Consider the following 20,822-nt stretch of genomic DNA (forward strand, 5'->3'; position numbering starts at 1 on the left):
GCTATTTACAAAAACCACCCTTAAAAGACCGGTTTTTTGTAATAATAAAATAACAAATAAGACCGGTATGATTACGAAGTACTCTAAATATAAAACTTCTCCTGAGAGACATCAGGAGAGAGAAATTTCATCGTCTTCATCTCTTCACCGGCAAGGACGACTGGATCTTGGCAGTCCAATCCCTTCATGTCTGCTCCCCCAAATCAGCGATCGGTTTGTTCTTTCGTTCCTCTCTCTTCTCAAATATCTTTCTCGTTGCTTGATCTCATCATCTTATTTTTTTGGGTTCTTTTTTTTTTTTTTTTTTTGGTCACAGGTATCTTTGAGGGGCGCAAGCGCTAAAGAGATCTCCAGGGATGCCCTCCTCGAGAAGGTCTCTCAGGAGCGCGAGCTCCGCAGTTACCTACGCCGTGCCAACGCCGCCGCCTTATTCATCCAGGCAATCTCCCCCTTCTTCAATCTCTATCTTTATCTTATATTTGTCAAGTTCTTCTCTTTGGATGTCATATTGCAATTCTTCTGAAGATCGAACCGACAGTTGTAAATTTGTGAATGGAAAATGTGCTAATTTGAGAAAAAGAGGCATAAATTGGTGATCAGAAAGGTCCTCGGAAGTGACCTTTTGGTGGATACTGTAATAGAATTGCAGGCATCTCTGGGATAAAGAATTGGAGAAGATAATATTAGTGAGTGTTATGTGCTGAACGGATAGGTCTAGTGAAAATTTAAAGGATCTTGATAGTAATTAAATGATATCTAGAAACAAATGTATTAGGGTTAATAAGATGAGATTGAAATTAAAATGCGGGTTTTGAATGAGTGTTCATTAGATGTGTAACATGAGAACTTTGCTTCTTGAAAAAGTATCTTCCTTTTGTCTTAATACAACATAGCCTAGCCGGCATACAGAAAGACTAGAATGGCCCTGTTGCATCAGGATGTCATATAATGGATGTCATTTTATTATGTCTAATGCCACTATGGTATCTGATTAATTTCCATTTATTAAATGATTCTCCATATAGTTTCTCTTTACAAATACATGTTGTTTCAGAGATCTCATATGATCAAGATTCTTCTTCTGTTCTTCTAATGTATAGCCTTTTTCCTCTTTTTTCTCTTTTAGCGGATCTGGAGGAGGTATTATGATATGAAAAAGATCTCAAAGCAGCTCCAAGAAGAATGGGAATCATTAGTTGATCGGTACAACTATTCTATGACAAACAGATGGATTTCGAACAATTTGCTGAGGCCATTTCTTTTCTTTTCTACTCAATCATTAAAATATCAAAAAAAGCAACTCAAGGATGTGAAATATATGTCAGCATGCTTCACAATTCTCCTTAACAGCATAAACTCATCCGGTATGTTTTCTTTCCTTGTTTTTTCTTACCCTTCTCATTTATTTGGTTGAACTTGTCAAATCCATGCACAATTTCCTTATGCTGCATTTCTAACTAGCTTAGTACAGCTGTACAGTAATACTCTGAGCTGCAGAAGTCTGATAACTATGCATTATCATAGTGAATATATCACGTCTTTTCTTATGATTTCCATATATCCTGAGTCTGGTTTGTACAAAATGGGACCACATAATAGAGCAAGGAATGATGGGATGCTACAAGGCCGACTACAATAATACTTTTTGTGTATGTACTCCTGATGATACAAACCTTGTGCTTGCCTTGTCAGGTAGTGTGTTTATCAAATGAAAGATGGTTATAAGAGAAAGAGTAACTATGGAGAAATGCTATTATCTTTACTCAGGCAAGCGTTGAAATGACTAAATGACCAAACTGTCCTAAATTTCGCTTGGAATGAATTAGCTTTTAATAATGAAAGTTGAATGCTTACAGGAAACCCCTTTTTATCTTGCTTCTATTTTATAATTCTGTATTCTTAATATATATTGATTTTTCCTGATACTTTATTTATTTCAAATCATAGATATGGACAAAAACTTCTGTTCTTTGGCTGTGGGTACACTGGAGGAAAAATCTGCTTGGCTCTATCAAGCACAAAAGATGGTTTCACTGTGCTCATTTATTCTTGCCGAGTGTGATTATTCCTCTCCTGAGGGTGAAAACATGATTGCACTAACTGCTCTTGCAATGCGTTTGGTTATATCTTTGACTGATTTAAAAGGGTGGAAGAGCTTAAAAAGTGATGATACTAGAGTTGCAGATGTCTCTGTGGAGAGGTTGATTAAATTTATGAGTACGAGGAAAAGTAGTACATACAGCTGTATTAGGAGATACATCATAAATCTTGGTGCTTACTTTGCCTCATTGAAGAATAATATTGCACCAACAGACAATCAATTCTTGATTACTGCAAGTGCAGTAACTTTAGCATTGCGGCCCTTTCATTCCAAGAAGTCAGATATAAACAATGCTGATTCTTTCAATCTAGATGAGGCTTCTGAAGAATTCTCTCTATTTATAATGACAATTCCATTCCTCTGTAGATGTCTACCATCTTTGTTGTTACCTGCTCTTAAGCACAAGTCTGCACTGCTATCATCTCTTAATGTTTTCCTGGTAAGAACCATTATTATGACATACATGAGTTTTAACTTCTCTTTATCATAGAAGAGTCAGTGGAACTTTTGGATATCTGAATTGAAATGCTTATTCTATAATTCTATGCATACTTCATACTACTTTATAATTTAAAATTAGCCTGAAATATCAAACTTTGTGATAGTTTTGCTTTTGGTTTTCTTAGTCACATTACCTGCTGGAGTACTTCTTATGGTTAGCACATGTTCCCCTAGTTTATATTTGACACTTCAGTCTTTAATATGCTCATTCTGATCTTTTTTGTTGTAGTCTTATGTAAACTATGGAGATATCGGTGAGAGTGTTAGAGTGATATTCTAATGGTGCTCCAATTTCACTCTTACAACGTTGCAATTTCTTTGTAGTTTTATGCCACTGCATAGCTCATAAAACTAATATTTCCCTCTTCCATGCTTAAGTTTTTGTGGCCCTGGAACTGATCAAACTGTGGCAGGTGATGGCAGATTTCCAAGACTAAAATCTTTGAGGAAATATTAAGGTTAGAGAAGTCAGAAAAGTCCGGTTCTGGAGCTAAGGTCATTCCTTTCTCTGGTTGGGCACTTGCAAATATTATTAACTTGGCAACTGAGTATGATGATAGCTCGGCCATTTCTGGGTCCTTCATCCAAGGTTTAGATTGTCGGTTATATTTAAATGTTATTAATTGCATTTCTCAGAACTTTCTAGGCCTTCTTGAGAACACTAAAGGACTGATTGGAAAGGATAATAATAAGTCATCGCAAATGGATGATTCTTTTTCAGAAGAGGTTGAGTCAGATAACTTAAGTAATATGAAGTCGTCATTCATTGACCTTCTTAAACCTGTGCATCAGCAGTGGCACCTAAGAAAGCTTATGACCCTGGCAGAACAGAATATTTCTAATCTGAGAGAAGGTACTCATGGTCCAGATCAGATCTTCGAGCACTTTGGGAACTTAAAGCTACTAAATATAATACACTTTTACTATTACATGCTTAGAATCTTTTCTCTCTTGAACCCTTTCGTTGGGTCATTGCCCATTCTTAATGTACTCTCATTCACTCCTGGATTCCTTGTGGAGCTATGGGAAACATTAGAAACTTCCATCTATGATGGATGTGACCACACCACACGTCAAATCAAACATTATGAAAGTGCTGCATCTGGGAATTATGGTGAAGAAATGCGTGACTCAAGGCAAAGAAGGAACATGAAGGATATAGGAAACAAGTGGGTGAATGTGCTACAGAAAATTACTGGAAAGTCAACAGATATTGCTGATACTAATTCAGGTGATTACGCTCTAACTCCTGGCGAGGTCGACAAGGAAGCATATGATTTGTGGGATGTTGAAGCTGTGAGACAAGGTGCTCAAGGCATCTCGAAGGACTTGTTATACATGTTGCATCTGTTTTGTGCTACGTATGGACACCTGTTGTTGGTTCTAGATGACATAGAGTTCTATGAGAAGCAGGTATAATGATGTTAATTGACTTGTGCTGTTTTTTCTTCAATAATATTGACTGTTCTGTTGTTTATTTTCTTTTCTTGTACAGGTTCCGTTTACCCTAACACAGCAGCGGAAAATTGCCTCTGTGCTTAACACTTTTGTATACAATTCTTTTATCCACAATAGTGGACAAAGCAATCAGCCTCTTATGGACTTAGCAGTAAGATGCCTACATCTTCTGTACGAAAGGGACTGCAGGCACAGGTTTTGCCCCTCTTCTTTGTGGCTAGCACCTGCTAGAAGAGGTCGTGTTCCAATTGCAACTGCTGCCAGAACCTATGAAGCTGCATTTACCAATCTGCAGTGTGGTGATGCTTCAACCATTCCAATCACAAGATCTCTCCTTACAACTGTACCACATGTATATCCATTTGAGGAAAGGTACTGCAATCTATACATCAAGAGATGTTGACTTTTACAAAATACTGTTCTTTTTTCTATATGAAACGAGTGCACTATCTGCTCCTTGTCTGCTCTTTGTAAGTTGTGAAGACATTTTGCTTGATAAATAACATAAATTCTTCTGTTACTTACCAAAATGAAAAACCAATTTATATGGAATAGACTTAAGATCATATCAATATTCTGTCTCATTTCTTTGGTTGTACTTTTCAACTTTTACTTAAGCGTACCATGGAAACAGTTTACCCACTGTTCTAGCTCTTTTTCAGAGTTCAGATTTTTAGAGAATTTGTGAAGTTAGACAAAGTCTCTAGAAGAGTAGTTGGTGATGTGACTGGACATGGTCAAGGATCGATTGAGGTAGTTGTTCGTCGAGATCACATTGTTGAAGATGGATATACACAGTTGAACTTTCTTGGGTCAAGGCTGAAGTCATCCATTCATATTTCATTTATTAGTGAATGTGGTCTTCCTGAAGCTGGTCTGGATTATGGGGGTCTATCAAAGGAGTTCTTGACGGATTTGGCTAGTGCTGTCCTCAACCCCGAGTAAGTCTAGGTTCAGTTTCCACCTGCACTATGGTTTCTCTCTTCCAAGAAGCTCCACACTAGATAGCAACAGATACAGATTATTATATATAACTGATGTGATATATCTGATTACCTTTTCATGGCAACAGATACGGGTTATTCTCGCAGACATCCACATCAGATAGCAATTTAATTCCTAACTTGTCTGCTAAACTTTTAAAGAACGGTATGGAAATGATGGAATTTCTTGGTCGAGTTGTTGGGAAAGCTCTTTATGAAGGGATTTTACTGGACTATTCTTTTTCACTGGTCTTTGTGCAAAAGCTGCTAGGTCGTTACAGTTTCCTTGATGAATTATCTACAGTTGATTCTGAACTCTACAGGAATCTTATGTATCTCAAGGTAATGTACATGTTGTAGCTTGGTGTCTCTTGTAAGTTATGACTTTGCCATCTTGTCTGCTATGTGTTGATTTCTCATGTATGTCTCATATTTGATGTGTGCTACAATAATTGTTGCTTACATCTCTTTAGGCATGTTTCTCAGATTTTTTTTTTCTGCTGGCCTTCCTGATTTTGTAACTCAGAAGAATAATCTAGTACATATGCACATATATAACGTGTGTGTTAGCTAAGATGTTTCCTTGAGTCTTTATATATAACTCTTAATTAAAGTCAACTTTGGGACTTCCATATTGAAGATCCATGCAGTTAACCATGTACAAAAATCATGCTTTTGGAGCTCATTCATTTAGGCATCAAGGGCTCCCCAGATTTTCAATTGTTCATAGAAGGAGTTTGCTTGCTTGATGATAAAAAAAATATTCAGTTAGTTTAATATGTTCTGATAATTTGCATCTTCTTAAACATATGTGGTTAATGCATAGTGAAGAACTTAAGTTCATGATTTTTATTCTCTGGACCTTTCATATGCTATAACATATTTTAAAGGCTCATACTTCAAAGCAAGTGTCCTTGACTCCTATCTATATTTTTTATTTTGAGAGAATCGAAGCTTCAAAGCTCAAAACTCATTAGTATTTTAGCTTATACACACAGACGCACATGTTCCCATGCATAGGCATGCAAGCAAGGTCTCTGTAAAGAGAATGGATTCTTACGATAAGCAAAGGTGTGATATATAGAGTTCACACCTACCATGATGTCAATGGAACTAAACAGTTATAATTATAGTCCAAAATGTCTACAAAATTGTTCATCTACAATGTCTATAACAGCTATTCATGTTATTATCTGGATCAAAGTTGATTGGTTGGGAAGGTTAACAGGGTTTGTCCAGCTTCATGGATGACAATATAAATCTTTATTTTCGCATAATCTGAGTTTGTTCTAAGCCATTTTCTCTCAAGTCGTTCAGTTCTTTTCTTCATTAGTTTTCTCTTCTTTCAGCAATCAATGTTAACAACTTTGTCAAAGATTCCTACAGTAAACAGTGCTGAATGGAGGGAAAAATATTCATATATACAACACCAAATAGTTGTGACTAATAAAACTTTTATTGTTGTCAATTAGATTTTCAGACTCATGGAAAGTCAGTTTGGACTTTGGGATAGGTTGTACTCTTCTATTGATGAATGGTATATATTGACTGTTCTATCATGCGCTGGTAAAGTTGTGCTACTAAGGCAGCAAAACAAGATTAATTATTAGTAGACTACATGATGCAAATATAAAAAGTATGTTTTTCTGTTTATGTTGTTTAGTAAAAATTTTAGATTAGTTTATCTTTTCTGGCTGTTACTTTAAGTTGCATTTCCTTCCAGTAAAATTGGATCTGACTTTTATAGTCTTGATGTTGTATCTCCCTGCTAATCTAAGTTTGACATTACTTTGGCATCAAACAGCATTTTGATGGTGATGTCATGGAGCTTTCTTTAGACTTTACTGTGACTGAAGAACTATGTGGTAAACGGGTTGTCACTGAGCTTAAACCTGGTGGTAAGAATGTGTCTGTCACAAATGAAAATAAGCTGCAGTATGTTCATGCAATGGCAGACTACAAGCTCAATCGCCGGGTATGGCACGTGCTCGTTTTAACCGTGCATACAATTACTTGTATATTTCTAACACAATTCTTTATCATCCTACAATATTACCTTTCAGATACTCCCATTTGCAAATGCATTTTACAGAGGATTGAGTGATCTTATTTCACCATCTTGGTTGAGCTTATTTAATGCAAATGAATTCAATCAGGTAATCCTTTCCTATGATGTGACATAATTCTTGGGATTAGGACTCCTAATGGAGTCCTTTTCTGAAAGTGAATGAAAGTTGTGTAAGTTATTATTGCGTCTGCTGATACTGTTTGAAGTTACATAGAAGATAGAAATTTCCTGCCAATATGTTTTTGTTAATATCTCTGCATTTCCACCTATGTAGTTCCTTGAAAGCTTGGACAATGCCTTCTACGCTAATTCTTCTTTAACACATTTGAACATAAATTCACTTCCACATTTTTAAGTGAGATATTGGTTTTTTAGAAAGCAATAAGAAGTTGTTAGAAAACATAATTGTATTGTGGGAAAGAGTAAGACTGATCAATGTAGCACAAAGCTGAATTATCCGATGCTGAGACTGACCATATTGCTTGTTGACACGAGATTATTTGTTCAGACTCTTCAGAGTTAATAAAATTAAACCAAAGTCAGCAGTATGAAAGTTTACATTTAATATTTTGTTCAAAAAAATCATTTAATTTTTCTGATGTTCTTTTTACATTTTCCCAACTTACAGGAACTTTAGGTAATCCTTTTAGGCTTTTAGCTATTTCTAAATGGCCTATTTGATGTCTCGCATACTATTAAATCTGACTGTTTGGGGAAAAAACATTATGCTCAATGTTTGACTAATATGGCCATGCTAGTTTTCCTTTTTTATAGTTTAACTTTTTATATGCAGTAATAGTTTCCTCCAACATCTCATCTATGGACTGTAAGAATTATTTTATGGTATATTTACACTTGTCATAATTATTTTGTGTACCAAATTGAAAAGGATATTAAATTATTAATGTCATTTGGAAGCAGAACAATTTCTTGAAGGAGAATGACATTTTGAATTTGATGATGATCATAATTAGAAAGTCTGGCTTGAAGCAGTTGTCTATGATGATAGTGTTTGCTCATATTTTTTCATTACTTGGAAATCGAAGTATAGCTCTTAGTTTTGCAAGAGTATGGTGCCTTGTCCCCCTAAATTAATGTGCAGATAGTTGTGAGTTGTATTAGAAGATCAAAATGTTTCTTCTTGGTAATAATTAAATTTGATATTATCATGTCCCTTTTGAAATTGATAGTCTCTTAATATTGCTAAATTAATGTACGGATAATTTCATTTAGTTTCTTCTTTGTCATGATTAAGCAGCTTCCATCTACTTAGCGCAAGCAGACTGAACTTTACGTGCTTTTGAAATTGATGTCAGTTGGAGATGGATTTACTACTAGATCTAATAGGTGCACCTCTTGATTCTATTTATTGTGAAGTTATGATTTTTTAACTTTTTTATCCATAATTGTCACGTGCAGTTGCTTTCAGGTGGAAGGAATGATATTAACATTGATGATCTGCGAAGCAATACAAAGTATACTGGTGGTTATTCTGAGTCCAGTCGGACAGTTAAACTCTTTTGGGAGGTAGCAAATTCTTATTGCTATCATTTTTCTTCTATGGAGATTATCATCTTTCACAATTTCGTTCTAATCTTTTTTCTCTGTGTCTCTCTCATATAGAGGGAGGTCAAGGTGCTTAGGAAATAGATAGATCGCTTGTTCCTAACTTCCTATATATGTTTTCCCCTCTTTATCAACCGACTACTAGATGAATGGTTAGTTGAAGAATATGTTTTCCTTCATTTTTGGTTTAGATCTACTAAAGAAACTTGAATTTTAGTGTGCAATTTCTTTATTGGTTATGTAAAATAAAATGAACAATATGGATCATCAATTTGGAATTTTGGTATGTGATTTGCCTCAGAAGAACTATTAAAGTCATTTTAGGAACATAACAGGCATGCGGCATTGGTATATCTGTATATTTATGTATAAAGGTTTATAGGGTTAAATGCAATTAAACTATAATTCTAATGGGGGCTTAGACCCAAAATCAAGATACTTCCCTGAATTTTATATTTTTGCACTTAATCCCCTAAGGCCCCAACTCCCAACTGTAAGCAACTATTAGAATTTCCGTCTATTTAATGGAAGTGAATCAAGTGATATATTTTTCCTTGAACAATTAAATATAATGACATAAACATCCTTTTCACTATTAAAGAACCTTCAAAGAAGACAATGGTACTTCGGTGTTTTCCAACATTTTTGTCATCGGTTGTTAATAATCACTTACTGGTTTGAACTCAGGGAGGTTAAGTGCAACAAGTCAAAATTCAAGGGGCACCTTGATTTTGGGCCTAACCTTGTGGGGTGATTTGCATTTATCCCAAGTTTATATTTTGCTAATAAGCTTATGTATTTATTATATATCTAATAAACTATTATGTATATTTTAACTTGCAAGTTCAGAATACAGGTATACTGTTGGCAACATACTTGACATATTACTGTCTAGCCCAGTTCAAGGGAAGTATGCAATAAACATGTAACATATAATCAAAGATGTGATGAGATGCCTCATACTGGTTATTGCTTGACGACATATCACTACCTACCCTACTTTAAGAACGGTACTGGATATAAATGTACAAAGAGATGATGTGATGCCTTGGAATTTTTTCGAAAAAGAATTGAGCTATAAATTTTCAAAGATGATTGAGAGTTGCACTTAAAATTACAACAGGATATAGTTGAATTTGTGATATGTCTTTGGTGTCTCATGGGTCCACACTGTAAGTGTAACTTTCTTTTACATGGATAACATTACCAGTATTTTGTGCCCTTGTGGTCGTGCCACCTCGAGGCTGACCTGATCCCATGGAAATTTTGTAATTACACAGCCAAATGTCATGCCTTTATCTGTGTCCTTTTGTGTTGGCGTGCGTAATCTGGGAAAAGTAATTTGTGATATGTCTTTGGTTTCTCATGGGTCCACTGTAAGTGTAACTTTCTTTTACATGGATAATGTTACCAGTATTTTGTGCCCTCGTGGTCGTGCCACCTCGGGGCTGACTTGATCCCATGGAAATTTTGTAATTACAGTCATGCCTTTATCTGTGTCCTTTTGTGTTGGCGTGGGTAATCTGGGAAAAGTAATTTTGTGTGAGACTGTGAGTAACATAGTATACTAAACATGCTATAGGCATATTATATTTGATGAAATGTGTGGTTGATCATTTAGATGTGTATTAAAAACTTAAAATGGACAAATAGTGCTGCTAGGAAAACACAATATCAAGTAATTTCATGTGCGGTGGAACAACTTAGGCTAAAAAGATATACTATTTTGAGATGGTTAATGATTTCAAACTTTGCAGATGGCTGCTTTAACCCATTTAGTGCAACATTAAGGAGTGGTTTACTTCAAATTTGATGTGTCCAGAAAGGGCAAGGCAGACAAACAAAGAGGAAAGGAAGAAAATGAGTGGTGATGTAGTGAAAGAAAACCATTAAATCCTTAAATTAATAGTCATGAACCTACATACCGGTGAAGGTGGAAAAGATTCACGTAGCTGGCATAAATTAGTCGACACTGTAGACCTGTTTGCAAATATCTATGTTATTGTTTTTGTCATACTTTGTGCTGTAAACAAACTATGGAACACACTAGTGCTTTTTCCTGGTTAACAATGCCAATGCTAATATAGTCATTAATAACCCAATCAAATTTCGATACAGATTTAAGATATTGTATGTTGTAGAGCATCTGGGTTATGCTTAGAGTTCATTATTTTCTCATGGTAATGTAGTTCTACCTCAGGTGAAGATTTAATGGATGTCATCTAAGAGTGTTTTGATGTATTGAACCTGCAGGTTGTTAAAGGGTTTAGACCAACTGAAAAATGCATGCTACTTAAATTTGTCACAAGCTGTTCTCGAGCTCCTTTACTTGGATTCAAGTACTTGCAGCCATCTTTCACAATTCATAAGGTTTGATCTCTTGGAAGCCTTCTAAAAGTTCTGATATATGGTTGAACTTTCTTCCTTTATTCATAACTTTTACCATTTTTTTTTCTTTTATGATGCTTAAAGATGCTTCTTTGATTCATGACAACCCAAAGATTGGAAGTGATAAAGAGATTAGCTGGTTCTTATGTAGTATTTATGGGATTGGATGGAAGCCTGTCTTAACATTTATTGCAATAAAGATTATACTACGCATTAATCTTGTTTGTGGGTAATATCTGTTATTGTCTGTGTTCTTTTTTGTTTCATGTTAATGCAGCCTTCTGTTTTCTTCATTTTTCCCCTTATTATATTTTCATTCTTAATTTGGATACTCTTTAAGAAGCACTTCTTTTAATTTCACCTAGTCTATAACTTGAATATGGTATTATCTGTTTCTTCGGAGGGTTTCTGGCTTTCAACCTGAAGTTACAATATCCAGGTCTGTGCTAAACTTTGTTCACATTTTGTAACTCTTGCATGTCATGGTTGGTGACATTTTTCTTAGTGGGTAGGTCAGATATGTTTGATTAGATTAATTTCTAGTTTCAACATCTGTAAACTAGTTTACAAACTTAATGTAATTATATGTGTATCTAACTATCTGTGTTTGTATCATAAGAAAGAAGTCAAAGAACTTCACATATTTTTGGTATTACTCAGCAAGTACATTCAAGCAGTAAATAGTTTTGGTGACAATGGTTTATTTTCCCCCCATGAAATTTAATTATCAGTTATCTACTGTATATTGATTTAGGTTCCTTGTGATCTACCTCTTTGGGCCACAATTGGCGGTCAGGATGTCGACCGTCTTCCATCTGCTTCCACATGCTACAACACTCTGAAAGTAAGCATAACTATACGACGTTGTCATTTCACTTGCTATAGCTTCTCCCATTTAGTTTATAAGTAGTTCTAGACCTTATATCCCTATTGAAAAGCTAATCTATCATTTGCATGCTGCAAAATTTTGTTATCCCTGCTATCGTACCAGCTGCCAACATACAAGCGGTCAAGTACTCTGAGAAACAAGCTACTTTATGCTATCAGCTCAAACGCCGGATTTGAACTTTCTTGAAGATATATTGGAAGTTTCTCTGAGAGTTGCTTACTGTTGCACTGTAAATATCTGCAACACCATGTAGAGGTGTGTGAATCAAGTTAAGAGAGGATTGACAAAAGGCTAAGGAAACAAGAATTGTACATATTTGTTATTTCTTTGATGCACTGTGGTCCAATGTAAACGCAAATACGTTCAAAATAACCATTCATAAGGCGAGTCATATTATATTTGTAGATGATACTCTGCGAGGTTAAAATAGAATACTTGTAATTTATTATACCCTTTATTAAGTTTTGTTGAAAAAGTTAATAATTTCTTATTAATAAACCATATGAAGACAATTGATACAAATAAAAGTTCAATTATGAAAATTTAATTTTAGACAAGAATGAACAGGACTTTTGGCTTTGCTCACCTCTCTCTCTCTCTCTCTGTGTGTGCCAAATATGTGCTTAAGAAATTTCAAAGATACGGGAGGAAGTGGTTATAAGAGATAAGATAATATTCAATTTAGTAGAAATGCCTACATTTTTCCTTTGGGAGATCATTTCAACAAACTTTTTACTAATGTTTTTCATTGCTCAATAGCTTTTGTAGCTTTCCAACTAGTCAGCACTAAAACGAAGATACAGCTAAATTCATAAGCAAGATAACCATGGTTTATTACCTTTCTAGCAGCAAGATTCTGCATCAAACTCACATCTTCCTCAAAATCTCAGTTAATTAAGCAAAGCACTATCAAATATCAAATACCAAACCTCCTAAGCATTCTAATGCTATCCAAACCACTGGATAATAAAGTACACAAGCACATAGTCTCTCATCAATGACATCTTGATAACTAGGTAGATAAAAAAAAATAAAGAGGTTTTGAGCATGCAAATGTTTCATTAGGAGATGAGATCAATTCCTTGGATAAGGAGAGCATCAGACAACACTTTGTTGGCAGCCTCAGATGGGTGAAAGCTGTCCCAGAAAACGTAGCCTGTGGCATTAGTGCATGTCCCTGGAGCCCTTGCATTGCAGAGGAGAGACGTCTCAATTGTTCCTGTCCCACAGCAAGCCCTCCTTGACTCAAAAAACCCTTTTAATCACAACAACAAGAAGAAGAAGTCATGAAATAGCATCAGTATTAGCTAAACGTATCAAGATTTGATATATATATATATATATATATGAAGAAGTGGTAAGTACCGCTTTTCGCCGGATTTTTGACGAGGTCGAGGAGAGGGTTGTAGATGTCGAAGACGACGAGCTTCAGATTGGAATGCTTCTTCTTGATGGCATTGGAGGCAGCGTTGATCTTGTTGTTGAAGGCGACCGCGTCGTTGTTGAGGCGGGCGACGCAGTCGTTGCTGCCGCCGCCGAAGAGTGTGATGGCTGCTGGAAGGCAGCCCATAGGAGGAAGTGATGTAACCCCAATCCTTCTTGCTCCAAGACTGTATAGATTCTGATCAAATGTGTTGAGAAGTTAATGCTTTTAGCAACGCAAGTGAGACACATTACTATGTTGCATTAATGAAACCCGCCTAAATCTAAGAAGTAGATGGAACTCGATCAGATTCTATTCACTTTCCTATAGTCCAATGCATTAAATTCATCCAAGGATGTCTGTCGCCTTTCATGTGAAATCTATGGAGAAGTAATGAGAGAAGGTTGGACCACACGGCCTTTATAAATAAAATATTTAACTCATTTTTCCTACCTATATCTTTTCTTTTCAAGGAGAGATGCAGTTTTTCATACGAAAGAAATTATTTAATCTCATACGAATATAAAGAAGGATGATCAAATTTAACAACCAAGTGTAGAGGAGACACCTCAACAAAAGAGTTGAAGGATTGAACAAGCAAGTCACTGAACTGCTCAGGCGTATAGGCTCCATTGAGAAGAGGATTGATGTAGTAGTTCTGCACATAGTCACTGCTCCCTGCACTCAAAATGTAGATCGAGCCGCCGAAGAGCGCCGCCGCCTTAGCTTTTCCGGCGATCCCCACCACCTTGGATTGGTACTCCTTGTAGTACTGCAGCTGTTGGGTCAGTGGAACTGCTTGCTGTATTCCAAAGAAAGAATTAAAAAAAAATCCATTATTAGTCCCATATATACTACCTATCCAACCTCCATACTTGTAACAAAAGATCAAGGGGAGGAAATGAGAAAATCACATATAAGTTTGCTGTCCTATCCAAGTAGCCAGAGGAGGCAGAGGCAAAGTTAGCACCGTGCAGTAGCTTTTTCCCTTGTGCCTCTTGGGTGAGGTAGGCTGGTGGATATGAAGTGAAACCCAAGTTCTCAACTGCATGCCATGAAGCAAACAAAAAGGTGAGGCTATTCCTAAGTTACATTAGCTAAGTTAAAGAGTGATATATAATATACCAGTGAAATCAGTGGCTAATTTGCCATTGCAGAACCTTCCTGTAGGGCTATGGTTGTTGAAGTCCCTGCCATAAGGAGGGAAGTTGGCCTTCACCAAGGTGTAGAGGTTGTTGTTGTTGCCGGTATCGACGACGGAGTCGCCAAAGATCATGACTCCGGGGACTAGACCTTGCCCATAAGAGAAACCAACCATGGCAACCATAACTTGGGTTATAAGCACAAAGATCATACTCATGGTTGCAGCCATTCTAGGTAGACACACAAAGGAGAAGATGCTGCTAGAAAGAAGAGAGTGTGTGTGAGAGAGAGAATTTGGGGATGTAGAGTTGTGTGTAATGGTGGTGGGAGACTGGTGAGTGTTATGAGAATTTAAGAAGGGGTAGGAGAAGTGAATGCAAAGAGAGAGATGGTAGGGAAAAAGAGAGTAGTTAAAGTGCAATAAGTGGTGAGGTGAGATACTCTGGGGTATGGACTTTGGACTATAGAGTATAGTTGCTGGCTCCAACAAACATCCAATTAAAATAGAGGGAAATTAATCAAACATACCATATATTTTATTTATATTATTATTTAGACCATACTGTATTGACAGTTATCATTCTATTTTACTATTTTATTTTTAATATCTTAAAAATATTCTTACTTAGTTTTCTTAATAGGCAATACTCATATAGATGAGTCAACTTAATTATAGATATAAAATAACCTCTGAGCAAGTTATCAAAACTTTATATTGAGATCAAATAAGAGGGATTTTATTTCTTTATTTTCAAAAGACTAAATTATCTTAGAATGTTTTTAGTCATTAAAAATAATATATAGAGATCCAATAATAATAATAATAATAATAATAATAATAATAATAATAATAATAATATTTTTAATATATATATATATATAATTCAGAGCAGGATTTGCATCTGAAACTCTAGTCCTATCTCTATAAGCAAAGTTCAATTTTTTTAAAAATAAGTTGCCATCAAAACTAGAGTCTATCATTGAGTCACTTGAATTCATTTGGATTTATCTACAAAAATTGATTGAAGGAGGTAGTTTGCCCTTTTTCAGTTACAAGTGAAGTATAAGAACGATTAGTTGACTTTATTTGGATTCAGTGTGATTTCTTTATTTTGTCATGCTGCATTTTAAGTCTATCGTAGATTTTTATTTTCCCCCTTTTTTTGAGGTATAGTTTTATCTTACATTTTTTTTCCTCACAGGTTTAATACTTTATTTTATTTACACTGCTATTTAATATAGGCAACCTATATCAAAGAGTCACGGTAATGAATTATTCTAATTAAAAAAAATCTTGAAAGCAAAAAAAAGAAAGAAAGTATAAGAACAATTCATGAAAAAGAGTCCTCCTCGATCACCAACCACGATGTAGGTATTATAACACCAGCACACAATACGAAGAACAAAATCTACATTGCTTTCAAATATAAAGTAATTTTTGTTATTTCATTTATTAAATACCTTCCATCCCAAAAAATAATAAGTTTTTAAAAGGATACTTATATAAATATAAATTTTGGAGTGCATTCAACTGTACAAGTAAATAAGGAGAGTCTATACACGCAAAAAAAGAGTCAGGTTTGATTTGATCCTTCTGGGAGGCATTTATTGAAGCAAGCACTGGTCATCTAGCTGGACGTGCAGCGAGATATTAATGTGATTTTATGTGCTTCGATATCTGTGCCCTTAATTGCTACCCATTGCCCAATTGTGGTGCGCACTCTCATCGATCACCAAAATGAAGCTATTTTCATATCAAAAATTAAAATAAAAAAATCTCTCGTGACGTTTCTATTCGACAAGTTCTGATATGGATGGTTTTTAATCTCTATCATGAACCCCATGCACGCAGATAAAGTATGCAAGCATATCACTAGATATACTTTAATATACGTTCGACTACTTGGATTGTATTTGAAAAGAGTACATAAGACTGTAGAATCTAATCGGAGCAGTAGGTATGTGCTATTAAAAAAACTACACTGTTGAATTAAAAGCTGGCCATAACCAATAACTTTCTCAATGAATGAGTCAGTACTCAATTTGTTACTATTTAGTTCGATCTGAATCTAAGTTCGTAATAATTATAAGCTAAGTCAATTTTATTTATTATCATTTCGGGCTCGAGCTGGACTAGGTCGGGATCACCTCAGCTTACAAAAAAATTTTCAAACTGAAAGAAAATATGGGATTTGTGGCATTTCCTTAAGGACCAATAACTTTCTCAATGTAAAGTGTCTTTCCTGAGGAAGAATCTGATTCTAATCTCTTTTACTTACTACTCTTTCAGCACAGACAGCAGCCATTCGCTTTGTGGCTGTCTGTTGAAAGAGATTGCCACCGAAGGGATTTAATCAAAATATTTTGCCTCCCAACTTAACTGGAGAGCTAAATTACTCTTTCTTTTCTTCATTCTTTTTTAAGTGGAACATTACCCTCTGCTTCGCTTCGCTTCTAGTAATGATAGCATAAAAACAAACTCAAATCTATGTGTAATCTGGAGACTTAACTAATCATTCTTTTCTTAAGTAGGTACAAATGCATAATAGATAAATATAATGCTTGCTCAATTACTAAGATGAAGTAATTAAGAAGGGAATTTAAAGCATGCCGCATTGATGATCAATGCATGTCGCACCATGGTGATACTCTCATAAAACTTAACTTAAATCATTTATTCCTACAACTAGCGTTCCTGAAATATACTGCAAACTATCAACAACTTCCTTCATGCTAGGCCTCTCCTCCTTCTTATCCCTCAAACAATCAACAGCAAGCTCCAAGAAGAGCTCAACACTCTTCAACACCCCCTCACTACTACAATCGTCGCCGGCCAACAGTGTCATATCTACTACCTCCATCGCTGCACCATCTTTAGCCCTCCGCTTCGCCAGCTCCGCCAAGTTCACGTCGTCGGCCTCCCTCGAGAAATCCACGACCTTCTTCGACGTGATCAGCTCCAGCAAGACGACTCCGAAGCTGTACACGTCGCTCTTCTCCGTGAGCTGGTAGCTGCGGTAGTACTCCGGATCGAGGTAGCCAAGCGTGCCCTGCGCGCACGTCGATACGTGGCTGAGACCGGGCTGAGCCAGCCTTGATAGCCCGAAGTCTGAGACCTTGGCATTGAGCTCTTCATCAAGTAAGATGTTGGTGGACTTGACATCCCGATGGTAGATCGGAATGTGGACCGAGGAGTGCAAGTATTCCAGGGCCTCAGCTGCTTGTAGAGCAATCTTTAGCCTTGTGCTCCAATCCAAGATGGAGTCACCTGATCTCATGTGCAAGTGCTCATAAAGAGTGCCATTTGATACGTACTCGTATATCAAAAGTGGCTGAGGAGCTTCAACACAACAGCCCAAAAGCCTCACAAGGTTCTTGTGGTTGACGAGAGAGAGTATCCCCACCTCGTTAAGCACCAGCTGCGTACTCTTCGGGTTACCAACCTTGGCACATTTGATTGCAACTTGAGTTCCATCTTTGAGCACTCCCTTGTATACCTCTCCAAATCCTCCACTCCCCAAGATCCTCTCCTTGGAGAAGCCGTCCGTCGCCTTCCGCAACTCCTTCCAAGTGAACGTCGTCATCGTCGGCCGACCGCCACCGCCGCCGACGCCGACGCCGTTGCCCTTCAGAGTCTTCTTGGATCGGGGTGAGAGCCTACTATTTTTACGAATTATATAGATGACGATCGTAGTTATAAGTGCGAATGATCCTAATACCCCAAGAACTAACTTTAGAGCAAGCATTTTATAGGAAGGACGTGAGTTTTTGCTATTAATATTCCTTAAGCAAGCGATAGCAGTAGGATCCCAGTTGTACCCACTGTTGCATAGGCAATGCTTACTAGAAGTGCAAGTGGAGGTTTTAGGGCAATCCGCTAGGGTTGTACAAAGTGGCTCTTGGGGAGGGTTCCATTGGATCTCTAGCCCTTCTTGCCACTCACTCGGTGGCTTCTGAGGATCCAAACTGATAACGCTCCTAAAAGTGCGGCAACCGGAGTTATGAAGCCTAATCTTGTAAGCAGACGGCATGCCACCTGCAACAAATGTGCAACATGGCCCAGGGCCACTCGCACATTGCACCTCCTCTCCCGGGTCGACTCGGGCTAACTCGTCGAGGTACCGGTGGCAAAGGCTGGTCGCCGTGCAGTTCAGCGGCGATATCAGAAGGCGCGGCGAGCAACCGAAGAGGAAGACGGTGTTGGACGAGGTTATATTGAAAGGGAGAGATTGGTTGAGCCACAAGCCTTCGCTCTTGGGCATGTCTTGGGTCGCACAAGCCCCACGCAGCCACGGCGGCGGCCGCACCACCATGCGCCGCGATGGAGCTTGGATGCTAAGGACAAGGTACGAGCTTGCGTTGAGAGTAGGAAGGTATAGCTCTTGCTTGAAGGGGTTGCAAAAGAGTGCATAATTCGGGTCTCCGCACTCTCGGTTGGTGCTCAGTGGATAGGGCACTTCCATTTTGCCACATCTTGGGCAAGTCCTTTGAGAGGATGAGAGAAGGATAAAGGATAAGAAAGATAACAAGGCGAATAGAGCATGGGATGGCATATTTGCAAGGAATGAGGGGTCTTGTGAAGGGAAGAAAGGCTTGAGGGGAAATAAAAAGGGTTGGGTAAAGGGAGAATAAAGGTAGAGATGTTGAGATGGAGAAGGGGATGGGAGAATCTACATGGCATTTGGATAGTAACAGGGTCCTACCATGCTATAAGGGTTCTTCTTATTTATATCTAGTCCATGGATTTTGGATTCTTTGCGATTGGTGTGGGGCAAGGGTAATTTGACTGCAACTTTTTACATTCAAAGACAATCTGTTTGTAATTAACTTGTGATTAGAAGATAGAGATTGATACCTCCCAGATACTTTTAATGGTCATCTCCATCTACTATGCTAATTAATTAATTGGCCCAAGTTGGCTTCGGGCCCGTAAGGACATGAATGGGCTGGCCTGATTTTAATTTGTTCTAATTGATTTGGTATATCTGTCTAACATATATGTCTTCTAAGTGCAAATGAATCCCTAACGCCCCTAGCTCTGTTAGGAGTTTGGTTGCTCCTTTTCTTTCCTCGTCTCTACCAATCAGAGTGACTAAGAGAGGGGAGTGGTATTTCTCTCAACTCTTCTTCCATTCTTCTTCTTTTTTCATTCCACTGTTTAACCCCTTCTCCTCCACCGAGACAAATCTAATGCATTTTTTATTCAAAATATAAAGACAAGTAATGACTTTTTTTTAAATATCACTAAAATAAATATTAAATAGTTACATTTTGCTATTGTCCGTATGCATGACTACACTAATGTACTGAAAATAAAATGATGATAGTTTTGGGTATTTTTATGGGTATTTAGAAGTGTTGCTAGAAGCTAATATTATTGTAACGTGGTTCACTTTTAATTTCTTTATATATATCAAGAGAATTGTACAGTTATTTATTAGTTTCATTAAGTACATCAGACATCCATATATTCTATAATAATTATTAAAAAAATTCTCTTCTTTTCCTTCCTTCAGCTAAGGTGGAGAAAAGCAAATCTCCTTCTATGTTATATGAGTTTAACTATGAAATACCTTCTGATTATTGAAAAATATCTTCTAATAACTATGGAATACCATCTTATCTAATATTTATATCTCATTACTTATCATTTTTTTTCTGCAACCAAATACCTAATAAAGAATTATGATAAAAGTTTCTCTCATCTTGGAATATGTCTCCATTTTATTCCAATCTTAATTTTCTTTTTTTCTTAAGTTGTTGTTAGGCTTCCTTCCTAAACTCAATTAATGATCAGCACTCAAAGTATCTGCAATTGGGCTCCAGTGAGACTCCAATCGGATTGGAGCCTTATCTAAAAATTTAGAGTCTAGCTCTAATATTATTTAACTTTTTAAAATTGTAATTTTATCTTACAAAAGTTTAATTTAAAATTTTATATTTCCTATATATTATTTATTAATAATTTAGTTAGTTAAATTAATATATATAACTAATTTTACTAATCAGTTTTTAAAAAAAATAGTACCGTTGAAAGGGTCTCCTATTTCTAAAATAAGTCTAATATTTAATTATTTTAAGTTATTTTAAATTTTAAAATTATATTTTGTATAATATAATTTTGATATTAGTCTTATTATAAATAGTAATTTAAAATTATTTTTAAAACAGTTAAATATTAGTCTTATTATAACTAATATTTATTAAAAAAAATTAATACACGGCGCTCTTGGCGTGCATTTAGAGTGCACCGTGCTCTTGGCACCTCCAGGACACGAGAGATGCTCTCATAGAATCCAAAT

General features: G+C 36.4%; 3 protein-coding genes across 5 annotated transcripts; 1 reads left to right on the forward strand and 2 right to left on the reverse strand.

Annotated features, from left to right (window-relative positions):
• Positions 1–83: 83 nt before the first annotated feature.
• Positions 84–12,429, forward strand: LOC140784375 (E3 ubiquitin-protein ligase UPL7). 3 transcript variants are annotated; one of them, XR_012108251.1, is made up of 15 exons: positions 84–213; positions 317–439; positions 1,127–1,364; positions 1,948–2,540; positions 3,026–4,015; positions 4,098–4,432; positions 4,723–5,001; positions 5,133–5,385; positions 6,848–7,018; positions 7,107–7,199; positions 8,370–8,458; positions 8,531–8,638; positions 10,931–11,047; positions 11,820–11,909; positions 12,057–12,429. XR_012108251.1 is itself a non-coding variant. In XM_073131758.1 (14 exons), exons 1-14 carry the CDS (start codon positions 187–189, stop codon positions 12,138–12,140), a joined length of 3,501 nt encoding a protein of 1,166 aa, XP_072987859.1. In that variant the 5' UTR covers positions 84–186; the 3' UTR covers positions 12,141–12,429. The 3 variants fall into 3 exon arrangements, 1 of the variants encoding a protein (XP_072987859.1); XR_012108252.1 differs by having other exon boundaries at positions 8,541–8,638; XM_073131758.1 differs by lacking the exon at positions 8,370–8,458.
• Positions 12,430–12,762: 333 nt separating this feature from the next.
• Positions 12,763–14,949, reverse strand: LOC140783333 (GDSL esterase/lipase At5g03810-like). The gene is made up of 5 exons (XM_073130198.1): positions 14,503–14,949; positions 14,292–14,422; positions 13,946–14,179; positions 13,320–13,575; positions 12,763–13,209 (listed from the first exon to the last, which is right to left on the reverse strand). Exons 1-5 carry the CDS (start codon positions 14,747–14,749, stop codon positions 13,016–13,018), a joined length of 1,062 nt encoding a protein of 353 aa, XP_072986299.1. The 5' UTR covers positions 14,750–14,949; the 3' UTR covers positions 12,763–13,015.
• A 2,141-nt stretch (positions 14,950–17,090) lies between these two features.
• LOC140784839 (wall-associated receptor kinase-like 20) lies at positions 17,091–19,065 on the reverse strand. The gene has a single exon (XM_073132428.1). The coding sequence runs from the start codon at positions 18,981–18,983 to the stop codon at positions 17,181–17,183; it is 1,803 nt and encodes a 600-aa protein (XP_072988529.1). The 5' UTR covers positions 18,984–19,065; the 3' UTR covers positions 17,091–17,180.
• Positions 19,066–20,822: the final 1,757 nt, after the last annotated feature.

Source organism: Typha latifolia, chromosome 3, assembly GCF_019914945.1.
Source record: "Typha latifolia isolate L0001 chromosome 3, TyphaL0001v2, whole genome shotgun sequence".
In the NCBI taxonomy this organism is placed as follows: domain Eukaryota; kingdom Viridiplantae; phylum Streptophyta; class Magnoliopsida; order Poales; family Typhaceae; genus Typha; species Typha latifolia.

Coding starts and splice junctions, on each gene's coding strand:
- LOC140784375 (XM_073131758.1), top strand. CDS start 187: ATGTCTGCTCCCCCAAATCAGCGATCG. Junction 1,365..1,947: donor TAACAGCATAAACTCATCCG/GTATGTTTTCTT, acceptor TTCAAATCATAG/ATATGGACAAAAACTTCTGT. Junction 11,910..12,056: donor CATGCTACAACACTCTGAAA/GTAAGCATAACT, acceptor CTATCGTACCAG/CTGCCAACATACAAGCGGTC.
- LOC140783333 (XM_073130198.1), bottom strand. CDS start 14,749: ATGGCTGCAACCATGAGTATGATCTTTGTGCTTATAACCCAAGTTATG. Junction 14,423..14,502: donor ATTAGCCACTGATTTCACTG/GTATATTATATA, acceptor CATGGCATGCAG/TTGAGAACTTGGGTTTCACT. Junction 14,180..14,291: donor ATAGGACAGCAAACTTATAT/GTGATTTTCTCA, acceptor TTTGGAATACAG/CAAGCAGTTCCACTGACCCA.
- LOC140784839 (XM_073132428.1), bottom strand. CDS start 18,983: ATGGAAGTGCCCTATCCACTGAGCACCAACCGAGAGTGCGGAGACCCG.